Raw genomic sequence first — 13,452 nt, 5'->3', positions numbered from 1 at the left:
CGCCCGGCTGCCCGCAAAGGACTCCTCTACTGCTCCTCATGCCACAGCATCAGCACCAAGCTGCCTTCCTTACTGTCTAGCGTCCTGACTCCTCGCACACGCTCGCTGTCTGCCTGTCAGACTTCCTCACTGACTGTCCGAGACAGATGCCCATCAGGCTCCACAGCCGCCTTGAGCGCCATGCCGACCAGGCCCCGGGAAACGCTGCCAGTGCGACATCTGGCACCCCGGGCTGGGCTCTCCGCATCCAAGCCCCTCCCAAGTGCTCTCCATTTCCCACTACGACCAGCACAGCTCCCGAGTCTCCCCCTGCAACTTACTCCCATAAGCCCCCTTTCCAGACTGACAAGCCACACCACCATCTCCCCTCCCGCCCCGATCGGCCCCTCGACGCAGCGGACACACACACCAGCCCGGCAATCATCCCCGCGGCCCTCCTCCAACCCCGCTTGCCAGGTTCTTTCTCCCGCCAGGCACGCCACGACGGCACTCGTGGGGTGGAGTGGCGGAAATGCCTCCCCAAGCCCCCTAGCTATGCTCTCCCTGGGACAGACTGGGAAACAGTCGGCTTCTTCCTATTCTACACCATACCATTCTATGCTATGCCTTCCTGACAATTCTATTCTTCAACTCCATACTATACCATTCTAATCTATTCCATTCCATTCTATTCCATTCCATTCCACACCACTCACTCTGTTCCATTCCATTCTATTCTATTCCATCCAATCCCACTCTAGTCTAGCCCATTCAATTCCATCCTACTCCATGCCGTACTGCTCGGTTCTATTCCATTCCACTACAGACTACTCTATTCCATACTGCTCCATTGTATGCTACTGTATCCTATGCTGCTCCGTTCCATTCTCTTCTATACCATTGCATTCTGTTCCATTCCATTCCATACTGCTCCATTCTATACCGCTCCTTTCTATACCGCTCTACTTGACCACATTCTGTGCTATTCTATTCCATACCATTCCATTCTACTTGGTTCTGTACCGTTCCACTCTGGTCTAGTCTAGTGCATCCCATTCTATTCCATTCCACGCCACACCATTCTGTTCCATTCCTTTCCTTTCTATTCTATCCCACTCTATGTGACTCCATGGCATTCTATTCTAGTCTAAGCTAGTCCATCCCATTCTATTCTATACCATTCTACACCGTTCGACTCTGTTCCATAGCGCTCCATTCCATTCTACTGTATTCTATGCTACTCCGTTCCATTGTCTTCTATACCATCCTATTGCATTCCATTCTACTCCATACCATGCGAGTCTATCCCATTCCACTCTTTTCTACTCCATTCATCTATACCGTTCCATTCTCTTCTGTTCCATATCCTTCTATTCTATTCCATTCCGTTCTGCTCCATTCATAGAATCCTTTAGGTTGGAAAAGACCTTGCGGATCATCCCATCCAACCGTTAACCTCGCACGACTGAGGAGTCGAACACCCAACCAGTTAAGGGGAGAGTCGTAATTCATTTCACATTTCCTGCCTCGATTATTTTTCAAGGAGAGCGAACCTAGGAATCACTACCGTTGGAAAGGACCTCCGAGATTGCCGGTCCAGCCGTCGACCCGACACCCCCGTGCCTGCTAAACCATGTCCCCGAGGGCCGCGTCTGCCTGTTTTCGGACCGCTTCTGGGGATGGGGACTCCGCCGCCTCTCTGGGCAGCCTGTTCTGATGCTTGACTATCCTTTCCGTGAAGAAATTTCTCCTAATACCCAATCTAAACCTCCCCTGGTGCAGCTCGAGCCCATTTCCTCTCGCCCTATCGTTATCTCCTTGGGAGAAGAGACCGACGCCTGCCTCGCTACAACCTCCTCTTGGTAGTTGTCGAGAGCGATGAGGTGTCCCCTCAGCCTCCTCTCCTCCGGGCAAAGCAACCCCAGGTCCCTCAGCCACTCCTCATCACGCCCGTGCTCCAGACCCTCCCCCAGCTTCGTTGCGCTCCTCTGGACACGCTCCGGCACAGAATCACCTCGAGGTCTTTCTTGTATGGAGGGGCCCAAAACTGGACGCGGTATCCCGGGTGCGGCCTCACCGGTGCCAAGTATGGGGGCACCATCGCCTCCCTGTTCCTGATGGCCACGCTATCCCTGATACAAGCCAATTCAATACCAGTCTATTCAATCCCATTCCACGCAATTCAATTCTATTCTAGTCTATCCCATTCAATTCCACTCCTTTCTACACCATTCTACTCAATTCCATTCCATTCTGTTCTACAACAACAATCAATTCCCCTCCATTCTATTCCATTCCATTCTATACTGTTCCATTCTGTTCTATCCCATTCCGTATCATTAGATTCCATTCCATTCAACACCATTCAATACCGTTGTATTCCATTCCCTATCATTAGATTCTATTCGATTCCATTCCATTCACTACCAGTCTGTTCAAATCCATTCCACTCTATTCTATCCACTCCATTCTGTTCTACACCATTCAATTCCACTCCATTCTATTCCATTCCATACCATAACAATCCATTCTACTCCATTCCATACCACTCTATTCCACTCCATTCCATTCTGTTCTACACCATCCTACTCAATTCCATTCTGTTCTACACCATTCTATTCCACTCCATTCCATACCACTCTATTCTACTCCATTCCATTCCATACCACCCTATTCCACTCCATTCCATTCTGTTCTACACCATTCTACTCAATTCCATTCCATTCTGTTCTACACCATTCTATTGCATTCCATTCCATACCACTCTATTCTACTCCATTCCGTTCTATTCCACATCCTTCCATAATAATAATATCCAGATTCAATTCCATTGCATTCAATACCAGTCTCTTCAATTCCATTTCACTCTATTCCACTCCATTCCATACCAGTGTATTCTACTCCATTCCACACCACACTATTCTACTCCATTCCATTCCATTCCATTCCACATCCTTCCATAACAATAATATCCATATTCTATTCCATTCCATTCAAAACCAGTCTATTCCATTCTGTTCTACTCCATTCCATTCTGTTCCACTCCATTCTATTCAGTTCCATTCCATTCTGTTCTACACCATTCAATTCCACTCCATTCTATTCCATTGCATTCCACATCCTTCCATAATAATATCCATATTCTATTCCATTCCATTCAATACCAGTCTATTAAATTCCATTCCACTCCATTCCATTCTGTTCTATTCCATTCCATACCACTGTATGCTACTCCATTCCATTCCACACCACTCTATTCTATTCCATTCCATTCTATTCCACATCCTTCCATAATAATAAGATCCAGATTCGATTTCATTCCATTCAATACCAGTCTATTCAATTCCATTCCACTCTATTCCACTCCATTCCATTCTGTTCTACACCATTCTACTCATTTCTACACCATTCTCCTCAATCTCATTCCATTCTGTTCTACACCATTCAATTCCACTCCATTTTGTTCTATTCCATTCCATTCTATTCCACATCCTTCCATAATAATAAGATCCATATTCTATTCCATTCCATTCAATACCATTCCATTCTGCTCCATTCTGTTCTATTCCATTCCATATCATTAGATTCCATTCGATTCCATTCCATTTCACTCTATCCGACTCCACTCCATTCTGTTCTATTCCACTTCATTCCATACCACTCTATTCTACTCCATTCCATTCCATACCACTCTATTCCACTCCATTCCATTCCATACCACTCTATTCCACTCCATTCCATTCTGTTCTACACCATCCTACTCATCTCTACACCATTCTACTCAATTCCATTCCATTCTGTTCTACACCATTCTATTCCACTCCCTTCCACTCCATTCTACTCATTTCTACACCTTTCTACTCAATTCCATTCCATTCTGTTCTACACCATTCAATTACGTTCCATTCCACACCACTCTATTCTACTCCATTCTGTTCTATTCCACAACCTTCCATGATAATAATATCCATATTCTGTTCCATTCCATTCAATACCAGTCTATTCAATTCCATTCCATTCTGTTCTACACCATTCTACTCCATTCCATTCCATTCTGTTCTACACCATTCAATTCCACTCCATTCTACTCCATTCCATTCCATTCTGTTTCATTCCATTCTGTTCTATTCCATTCCATACCACTGTATTCTACTCCATTCCATTCCATACCACTCTATTCTATTCCATTCCATTCTATTCCACATCCTTCCATAAGAAGATCCATATTCTATTCCATTCCATTCAATACCATTCCGTTCTGCTCCATTCTGTTCTATTCCATTCCATATCATTAGATTCCATTTGATTCCATTCCATTCAATACCAGTCTATTCCATTCCACTCTATTCCATTCCAGTCCAGTCTATCTGACTCCACTCCATTCTGTTCTATTCCACTCCATTCCATTCTGTTCTACACCATTCTACTCAATTCAACTCCATTCTGTTCTACACCATTCAATTCCACTCCATGCTATACCATTCTGTTCTATTCCATTCCATACCACTCTATTCAACTGCATTCCATTCCATGCCATGCTATTCTACTCCATCCCATTTTGTTCCACATCATTCCATAATAATAATGTCCATTCTATTCCATTCAATACCATTCCGTTCTGTTCTGTTCCATTCAATACCAGTCTATTCAATTCCATTCCACTCAATTCCCGTGTATTCCACGCAATTCTATTCTAGTCTAGTCTAGTCCATTCTATTATGGGGCCAATCTTTTTAGCAAGGCCTGTTGTGACAGGACAAGGAGCAATGGTTTTAAACTACAGGAGGGTAGATTTAGACTGGATATAAGGAAGGAATTTTTTACAGTGAGGGTGGTGCGGCACTGGAACGTGTTGCCCAGACGGGTAGCGGAGGCCCCATCCCCAGAAACATTCCAGGCCAGGTTGGACGGGGCTCTGAGCACCCTGGTTAAAGCTGTCCCTGCTTGCTGTAGGGGGTTGGGCTGGGTGGGCTCTAAAGGGCCCTTCCCACCCAAAGCACTCTGTGACTCTATGATCCTATGATTCCATTCTACTCCATTCAAGTCTACCCCATTCCAGTCAATTCCACGCCATTCCAGTCCATTCCACCCCATACCATCCCACCCTATTCCATTCCACGCCATTCCAGTCCGTTCCACCCCACACCATCCCACCCTATTCCATTCCACGCCATTCCAGTCCATTCCACCCCATACCATCCCACCCTATTCCATTCCACGCCATTCCAGTCCGTTCCACCCTATGCCATTCCATGCCATTCCACCCCATACCATCCCATCCTATTCCATTCCACGCCATTCCAGTCCATCCCACCCTATGCCATTCCACGCCATTCCAGTCCATTCCACCCCATACCATCCCACCCTATTCCATTCCACCCCGTACCATCCCACCCTATTCCATTCCACCCCATACCATCCCACCCTATTCCATTCCACGCCATTCCAGTCCGTTCCACCCCATACCATCCCACCCTATTCCATTCCACCCCATACCATCCCACCCTATTCCATTCCACCCCATACCATCCCACCCTATTCCATTCCACGCCATTCCAGTCCATCCCACCCTATTCCATTCCACGCCATCCAGTCCGTTCCACCCTACACCATCCCACCCTATCCCATCCCACCCCACCCCCATCCATCATTCCTGCCCCGTTCCATCCCGCCCCGCTCATTCCTCGCCGCTCCATCCCACCCCCCCCACCTGCCCCCCCCCCCCCCCGAAGGCACTTTCGGGCCCCACACGCTGCGCTCGCGGCCGCACGGGGCTGTCTCCGCGCCCCGCCCCGCCCCCCCCGGCGCGACGTCACCGCCCGCGGTGGCGCGAGCCGCTCCGGCGCTGACGTCGCGTGGCGCTACCGGGCGGCGGCGCCGCCCCTCCCCGCCCACCGCCGCGCCGGGAGCCGCAGGCAGGTACCGGGGTGCGGGGGGGCGCGGGGGGCTCGGCGGCGGGGCCGGCCCAGGGGCACCCACCCGCGGGCACCCACCCGCGGGGCGCCCCCTTGCACCGCCCCGTCCCCCGCGGCGGCCGGGGGGGCGGGGGGGAGGGAGGGGGGAGGGCTGGCGACGCCGCCTCCCCCCCACGTCCCGCACCGACGCGACCCTCGCCTCCCCCGCTGCCGCCCTCCCTGCCCACGCACGGCCCCAGCGCCGCCGGGGGCTTCCCACGCCGGCACCGGCACCCCCAGGAGCCCTACCGAAACCACCCGGCCGGACCCAAAACCGGGCCGGGGGCCCCGGACCGCCCAGACAGACCCCACCGCAGCCCCCGGGCCCCCGTGCGCCACACGCTGCCCGAGAGGCCAGCCTCGCTCCCCAAAACCTACGTCCCGCCGGCACCCTTCCCCCAGCGCGGGACCCTGCCGTACGCAGCCTCCCCCACAGCAAGAGGAACAGAAGCGGGGTGGCCCCCGCCCCCCCAGCATGACCCGCGACCCACGCTTCACACCCCACAGCCGACACCTCCCAGACACGCCCCACGCACCCCGCCAAGGGGACCCGGCCGGCCGATCCCCCGCACCTCCCCGACCGGGCCCCTGCATCCCCGGGGATGGACGGGGCTGGGGATACAGGGGACACCCTCTGCGCCCCTCGTGTGACAGTCACGCCGACCTCCTCTCTTTCCCCCAGGAGCCAGCATGGATCTGGTCCTGGACGTCGCCGACCGGCACCTCCTCACGCCCTACGTGTACCCCGCCGGCTGGCCCGAGGGCGAGCCCTGCCGCCAGCTCCTCAGCCTCTTCGTCATCACCAACCTGGGGGCGCTGGCCCTCTACCTGCTCTTCGGCACCCTCAGCTACTGCTTCATCTTTGACCACGAACTCCAGAAACATCCCCAGTTCCTAGAGGTGGGTGCGTCCCATGCCACCCCCACCTCAGCACCCCACCTCCCCCAGGCCCCGTGTCGCGGGCTGCCCCCTCGCCCTCCTCCGGTCAGAGGCCGTCCCCGATGACGCGTGCCCGCGCCACGGCGCAGGCGGTCCCCGCCACCTGTTTGCTACGCGCTCTCGCTCGCTTCTCAAGGACGCTTTCTTCCCCCGTCCTGCACGCTGCTCCCGAGGGCCCCCCCCAGACCACCAAAGCGAGCCCCTAAAAACTCCCCGAGGCCATGAGAGCCCCAGGACTGGCTCAGAGCCCGCCGCTGACGACACGGCCCAGCGGAGACGGCAGACTGCCCGGTCTTCCCGAGGCAGGGACTTCTCGCTCTGGACGTGGGCAACCCCACTGCCTGGTAAACACCCAGCCTAACAAATACCCTCACCACATCCCGCTCTCCACCCTCAACCGCTGCAAACCTCCTCGCCCCAGACACGCCGGCAGGCCAGGAGTCCCTGGCCGCTCCAAAAGCATGCCGTCCCCCCGCACATTCGACCGTGCCTGCCCCGGTGCCCTGCATTCCCCAGCAGGCATCCGCCCTGGGCAAGGGCAGCCATCGCTCATGCATACAGCACACCCAGGCCCCTCCCGGCGCCCCGCTTTCACAACTCAACAGCCGCCTGACCGCCGGCAGCAACCGCCCCTCTTGGCCCTCCGGTACCCACCCGCACGGGGCTCTCGGTCGTCCCCGACCAGAACTCGCCACGCGAGGCCCAGCACCCGGCACGCAGCTCTCCCCAAACGGGCGGCATGACCATGCCCCGCGCCATGGCGCGGACATTGCGGCAAAGCGCCCGCGCCGAAGGCTGACTGGCAGCCAAGGCTGCCGGCCCTCTGCGCCTCACGAGGGGCCGGGGCGATGGGGCTCTCGGGTCTCTGCCCGGCTCCCGGCGCACCCTTTCCCCCCTGACCCCTCTCTTCCTCCGCCGCCGCTCTCTGCAGAACCAGGTGCGTCGGGAGATCGCCTACGCGCTGCGCTCCCTCCCCTGGATCAGCGTGCCCACCGTCGCCCTGTTCTTTGCCGAGGTGCGGGGCTACAGCAAGCTCTACGACAACATCGAGGACTCCCCCTACGGTGAGCCGTTCCCCCGCGCTGCCCCTCGCCTCGCACCCCCCCGCCGAGCCGGCACCGCGTCCCTGCCGAGTCGCCTCGCTCAGCCCCCCCGACGGCAGGCAGCGTGCCCCCTTTTCTCCCAACAACAGCGTGCCTCGTACGAGCCCCACAACGCCCACCCGGCTGCCTCCTGCCGCAAGCTGGTCCCATCTATTAGTCACAATGCCAAGTTAGCTTGCGGCCAACGTGGGGAGGCAGCTGCCCGCTCGATGCATGCCCCCCTCCACAAAAGCAGCCCTTCCTTTCCCCATGCACGGCTCCCAACAAACCGGCGCCCTACTTGCTTTCCCCGAGTCACGGGACACCGTCTGACCCTCTCGCCGCGCCTCCTCGGTGGGACAGACCCCTCTGCGAGTGCTGCCGTGCCTCCCCGACCCCCGGCTCTTCGCTGGGGCCGCCCCTAACGGCCTTGTTCCCCCAGGCTGGTCGGGCGTCTTCCTCAGCATGCTGTCCTTCCTCTTCTTCACTGACATGGGCATCTACTGGATACACCGCGCTCTCCACCACAAACTGCTCTATAAGGTATGAGATGGGACAGAGGGCTCCGGACGAGAGCTCTCGCCTGCGTCGGGGCCAGGGCCGAGCCGCTTCTTAAGGCGCGCATCCCTCTCCCCTTCTTTGGGCGGCAGCGGCCCTTCAGCCCCCTCGGCTCCCGGGTGCCGAATCCGTCCCCGGCCGGGGGACCCCTGCAAAGAGCGGCCCGCGCGGGCCCCGCGCCCGCCTTGGGGACCGACGGCGCGTCCTCTCCCCGCAGCGCTTCCACAAGCCCCACCACCTCTGGAAGATCGCGACGCCCTTCGCCAGCCACGCCTTCCACCCCGTCGACGGCTTCATGCAGAGCCTGCCCTACCACGTCTACCCCTTCCTCTTCCCCCTGCACAAAGTCACCTACTTGGGCCTCTACATCTTCGTCAACGTCTGGACCATCTCCATTCACGACGGCGACTACCGCGTCCCCCGCCTCCTGCGACACGTCATCAACGGATCGGCCCACCACACCGACCACCACTTGTACTTCGACTACAACTACGGGCAGTACTTCACCCTCTGGGACAAGATCGGCGGCTCCTATAAGAGCCCCACGGCCTTCGAGGGCAAAGGCCCCCACGACTACTTGCGCAAGCTCCGAGAGAAAGGCCCGGGGACGCCCGACGGCCCCCCGGCCGCCAAGACCGAGTAGGGCTCCCCCCGGCCTGGCCCCTCTCCGGGACGAGATTCCCCGGCCGGCTCTCGTCCCGCTCCTCCCTGTCTTCTCGAGACTATTTTCCCACGGACAGATCGCCCCCGACGGCGCGGCCGGCCCGCTCCCGAAACGGCGGCGCCCGGCCTCGCGGGTAAGTTACGGCCTCGCTCTACGCCACGGACCCGCCCCGGTGCCCCGATTGTTCCCCCTCCCGGCGGCCTTTGGATCTCTGCTGAGGTCCCTGCACTGCTTGACTACCGTGCTTTACCAAAAAGAAAAAAGCATGGTACAAAAAGAACAATAACGTGGCACTAAAAGAACAATAATGTGGCACAAAGAGAACAATAACACAGCTCGCAGCAGGGCAGCCTCCGTCCGTCCATCCGTGCCGCACGCCGTCGTCGCCGATCCGCTGTCACCGACGATTCGCCTTTGCCGTCGCAGAATCCGTTCAGGACAAGTCGAGTCGAGTCGAGTGGCCGTCAACATTACATTTTGTTCTGAGCTGTATTTTGCGAAAAAAGCCACCAACGCCTACCTGTTGGAGATGGTGTGGGCCCTGTTGGCGGCTCCTCGGCACGGCGACGGCTCTGCGGTAGGGCTCGGGCTCCAGATGCGGTGTGACTCTCCGGCACCTGACATGCTCTCCTCCTTCCTCTCGCCGGGGGACATCCAGCCGGGCGCCGACAGGACGTGTCCCAGAAACGGCAGGCCTGGAGGACAAAGATGCGTGTTGAGTCCCGCGGGTCCCTCGAGCTCCCCAAGAACACTGCGGGACGGGGGGGCGGCAAGGAGGAGGAGGGGGGCGGCGAGGGTTCGTGGCCGGCTTTCTCCCCTAACGTCCATCATGCTTCCTGCTGAAACCCGGTCGCCCTGCTTTACATCTGACCCACGCTCAATAAATCTCACTTCCCAACTGGGCCGCCGTTCAGTGTCTTCGCCCTCGCTCCCGACGCCGTGCAAAGCCCGCCGGGGTGCCCCGTTCCCCCCCCCGCCACACCCACCACGGCTTTGCCCCGCGCCGCCCCCTCCCCTCTTGCCAGTATTGCAAAGAGCAGAGGGAAGATACAACTGCTGGTACACCAGCTGCCAGCTCCCGTGGGTCAGCCCCAAGGACTCAACGCTGCCATGCCTCAGGTACACGCACCAAGGGCTCCAGGGGCCCTGCCGATGCCCCCGTCGCTTCCCGCCCCACGCAGCTCGGGTGGGACGAGGTCTCCGTGCCGGCCGGGCGAGGAGCGCGCGGGGGACGCTAGGCTCCCCGGCCTCCTGCTGCGCCGCCGGGAACTGCGCGGCACTCCAAAGGTGACGCGCTCGGCGAGGCCAGAGCCGTCTGCGCTCCCCCGGGCCTTCGTACACATAATCGCATCCCCACACAGCGACAGCACCCGGCTCTCATCTTGCCAGCCCAAAGCAGGATGCCAATGCTACCCTTCCTGACGAACCTGACCCTTGCCACCACGTACCCTGCTCCTGCCGGGCACCTTTAAGGGACACGCCTGGGTTTCCAACTGGCACAGATCCCACGCCGTGCCAGCCCGCCTGCCGTGCTGACAGCCAAACCTGACCGCCCACAATGCGGCGGTTCCTGCCGGCCGCCTCGCGCTCTCCCGCCGCTCCGCAGCCGTCCCAGTAGAAGAGGGACGTGACTCTGGCGGTGCCCGGCACGGACGGCACCCCAGGGAACGGCCGTGCCGTTCCTGTCAGTCCGCGGCGGCGGCCCGGGCCCTCGCTCCCCTGTTCTCTCTTCACCCCCTGCAAAGACATCCAGACCCACGCAAAGCCGCGAGGATGGGCTGGGACATCACCACGGGCCATTCACGTACAGCACACAGCATCAGAGCGTAACGCGCCGCTCTGTCTCCCAGGTACGGTAAAGCTGGGCTCCCATGCCTGACGAGGCCCCTCCGGGTTTGTAGCAACACAAAAACCCTTAGAGCACAAGATTTTGCTGCTCACAACACAGACAGAGCTGGCCGTTGGGGTACTACATGTCCCATCCGATGCCCATCCTTTTCTCCGCTCCCCGGATCGTGCAGCCCAGGACCTTCCCCCAAAGCCCCAGCTGACGCCAACGCTTTCCCTTCCCCTAGTCTGCCCGTACAGCACCTCCTTTCTCAGGGAAACGGGTGCTCGTGCACGCAGCGACTTGACAGTCACCAGAGCCACGCTGCCCGTACCAGAGACAGAAGCCCCTCTCACAGTCCCTCACCGCGGCCACAGACCCTCTCCTTCCCACCCCGCCTCAGCCGCCCCCCTCGCAGGGCGCAGCTCGAGGCGCCGCCGCTATGCCACACGGTGCCCCATGGGCATGAAAGACGCCCATCCCGCGAGGAGACACCGGCGGGATCTCCCGTGCCACCCGCCCCGGGGATCCCATTCTCCCGCCGGCACCAGGGCCACGCTCCGCCTTCGCCCTCCGTGACAACTCGCTCTCCCCCACGCACACAGAAACCCTGATCTCTGCTGATTAACTTGGAGACCAGAGAATGGCCAAGGGTCAAGGCAAGGCCCAGATCAAATGCACAGGCAACATTGCTGACCTTTGCGACCCACCGTGCTAACGAGGGACCCAATGCCCTAACAACATCAGTCCCTTGGGAAGAGCCCCGGGCCTTCGCATCGCCCCATCGCTCGGCCTTCACCGAGCCTAGGGCACGGCAACGGCCATGCCGACGCCTAAACCCCTGTCCTGGTTTCGGCTGGGATAGAGTTAATTTTCTTCCTAGTAGCAGGCACAGTGCTGTGTTTTGGATTTAGTAGGAGAAGAATGTTGATAACACGCTGATGTTTTTAGTTGTTGCTCAGTACTGCTCATGCTAGTCAAGGACTTTTCAGCTTCCCATGCTCTGCCAGGTGCACAAGAAACTGGGAGGGGGCACAGCCAGAATAGTTGATCCAAACTGCCCCAAGGGCTATTCCATACCATATGGTGTCATGCTCAGTATATAAACTGGGGGGGGGTTGGCTGGGGAGCAGCAATCGCTGCTCAGGAACTGTCTGGGTATCAGTCAGCGGGTGGTGAGCAATTGCATTGGGCATCACTTGCTTTGTATATTATTATCATTATTATATTGTTATTATTATCATTACTATTTTACTTTATTTTGATTATTAAACTGTTCTTATCTCAGCCCAGGAGTTCTCTCACTCTTACTCCTCCAATTCTCTCCCCCATCCCATCGCAGCAGGGGGAGCGAGCGGGCAGCTGCGTGGGGCTTAGTTGCTGGCTGGGGCTAAACCACGACAACCCCACGTGCGCAAAACCATCAGGAATAACAGCCAGGGGCTCGGGCACGTGTCCAGCTTGGGGCACATGGCCCCTGGGAAGACGCTTGGAGAGCCAGGGGCAGCGCAGAGCCGAATTCTCACCGAATCCCTCCTGCGGGCGACTTGCCAGCACCCAGGCCCTCGCAAAAACGCACACGGGAAAACCCCAGGGATGGGCCACGTGCCACGGGCGGGAGGCCCGGCAGAGTCATCCCGATGGCTCCATCCAGGCACGACAAAGCCCTTCATTTCTACTGCCAGCCACCCTCCAGCCTCTACGTGCTGCGCGAGGGGTGCCGTCCTCCGCCTCGCCGGCTCCTCGCGGCGGCCCCGTGCCGCTGCCACGCGTGCACACGAACGTGCCTCGGGCACCTTGATTTCTGCGCTCCCCTTCTTGTATCACTTCCCAGAGCATTTCTCATCGTACAGCCTGTCTCCCGCCTGGCACGCGCGCCCACCCTGACCCTCGGCTGGGAAGGCAGTAATGCCGTACAAAAGGCGTCGCTTCACCCAGTGCTCTTACAACCGAGAGCGGTCTCTGTTACTTTTATATTTAACAGTGCTTCCCTGCAACTGCCCGTGGTAAGGGACAACCGCTCAGGTCTGACGGCTCAGGGGACGCACAGTGCATGGCTCATGGACCCCCGGCGGTGAACCGCAATGGACATCTCCCCCGCGGCTTTGGGGCGCCGTGCCACTGAGAGACGCGATTCTGCATTTGGGACCTCGATGCTGCTGCCGTTACCACAAGATGGAGGTGTTGCTCTCAGCACACCAGCGGCAGGAATGGCACCTGCGCAGACAGCCTTCTTCCTCCTCCTCCTCTTCCTCGTCCTCCTCCTCATCATCATCGCCCAAAAAGTACACAGCCCTGAGGCGGGAGCAGCTTCATCACGCCAGCTCTGCCAGAGAACGCACGTGGGGCAGCCCGGAACCATCAGAGACCACATGAGGCACGCCAAGGACAGTTCCGTGAAACACACGGCAAGCTACGGAGCCCGATGGGACGGCCCCGCTGCGGTCC

General features: G+C 57.9%; 1 protein-coding gene across 1 annotated transcript; it reads left to right on the top strand.

The window, feature by feature from the left end:
• Nucleotides 1-6,623: 6,623 nt before the first annotated feature.
• Nucleotides 6,624-9,155, top strand: LOC142595377 (lathosterol oxidase-like). Its single transcript, XM_075723316.1, has 4 exons — nucleotides 6,624-6,833; nucleotides 7,804-7,936; nucleotides 8,397-8,497; nucleotides 8,730-9,155. Exons 1-4 carry the CDS (start codon nucleotides 6,624-6,626, stop codon nucleotides 9,153-9,155), a joined length of 870 nt encoding a protein of 289 aa, XP_075579431.1.
• Nucleotides 9,156-13,452: the final 4,297 nt, after the last annotated feature.

The sequence above is a fragment of the Pelecanus crispus genome, chromosome 19 (genome assembly GCF_030463565.1).
Source record: "Pelecanus crispus isolate bPelCri1 chromosome 19, bPelCri1.pri, whole genome shotgun sequence".
In the NCBI taxonomy this organism is placed as follows: domain Eukaryota; kingdom Metazoa; phylum Chordata; class Aves; order Pelecaniformes; family Pelecanidae; genus Pelecanus; species Pelecanus crispus.
Note: the sequence above shows the minus strand (reverse complement) of the source record. Positions and strands in the feature narration are given on the sequence as shown.

Coding starts and splice junctions, on each gene's coding strand:
- LOC142595377 (XM_075723316.1), top strand. CDS start 6,624: ATGGATCTGGTCCTGGACGTCGCCGACCGGCACCTCCTCACGCCCTAC. Junction 6,834..7,803: donor AACATCCCCAGTTCCTAGAG/GTGGGTGCGTCC, acceptor CGCTCTCTGCAG/AACCAGGTGCGTCGGGAGAT. Junction 8,498..8,729: donor ACCACAAACTGCTCTATAAG/GTATGAGATGGG, acceptor CTCTCCCCGCAG/CGCTTCCACAAGCCCCACCA.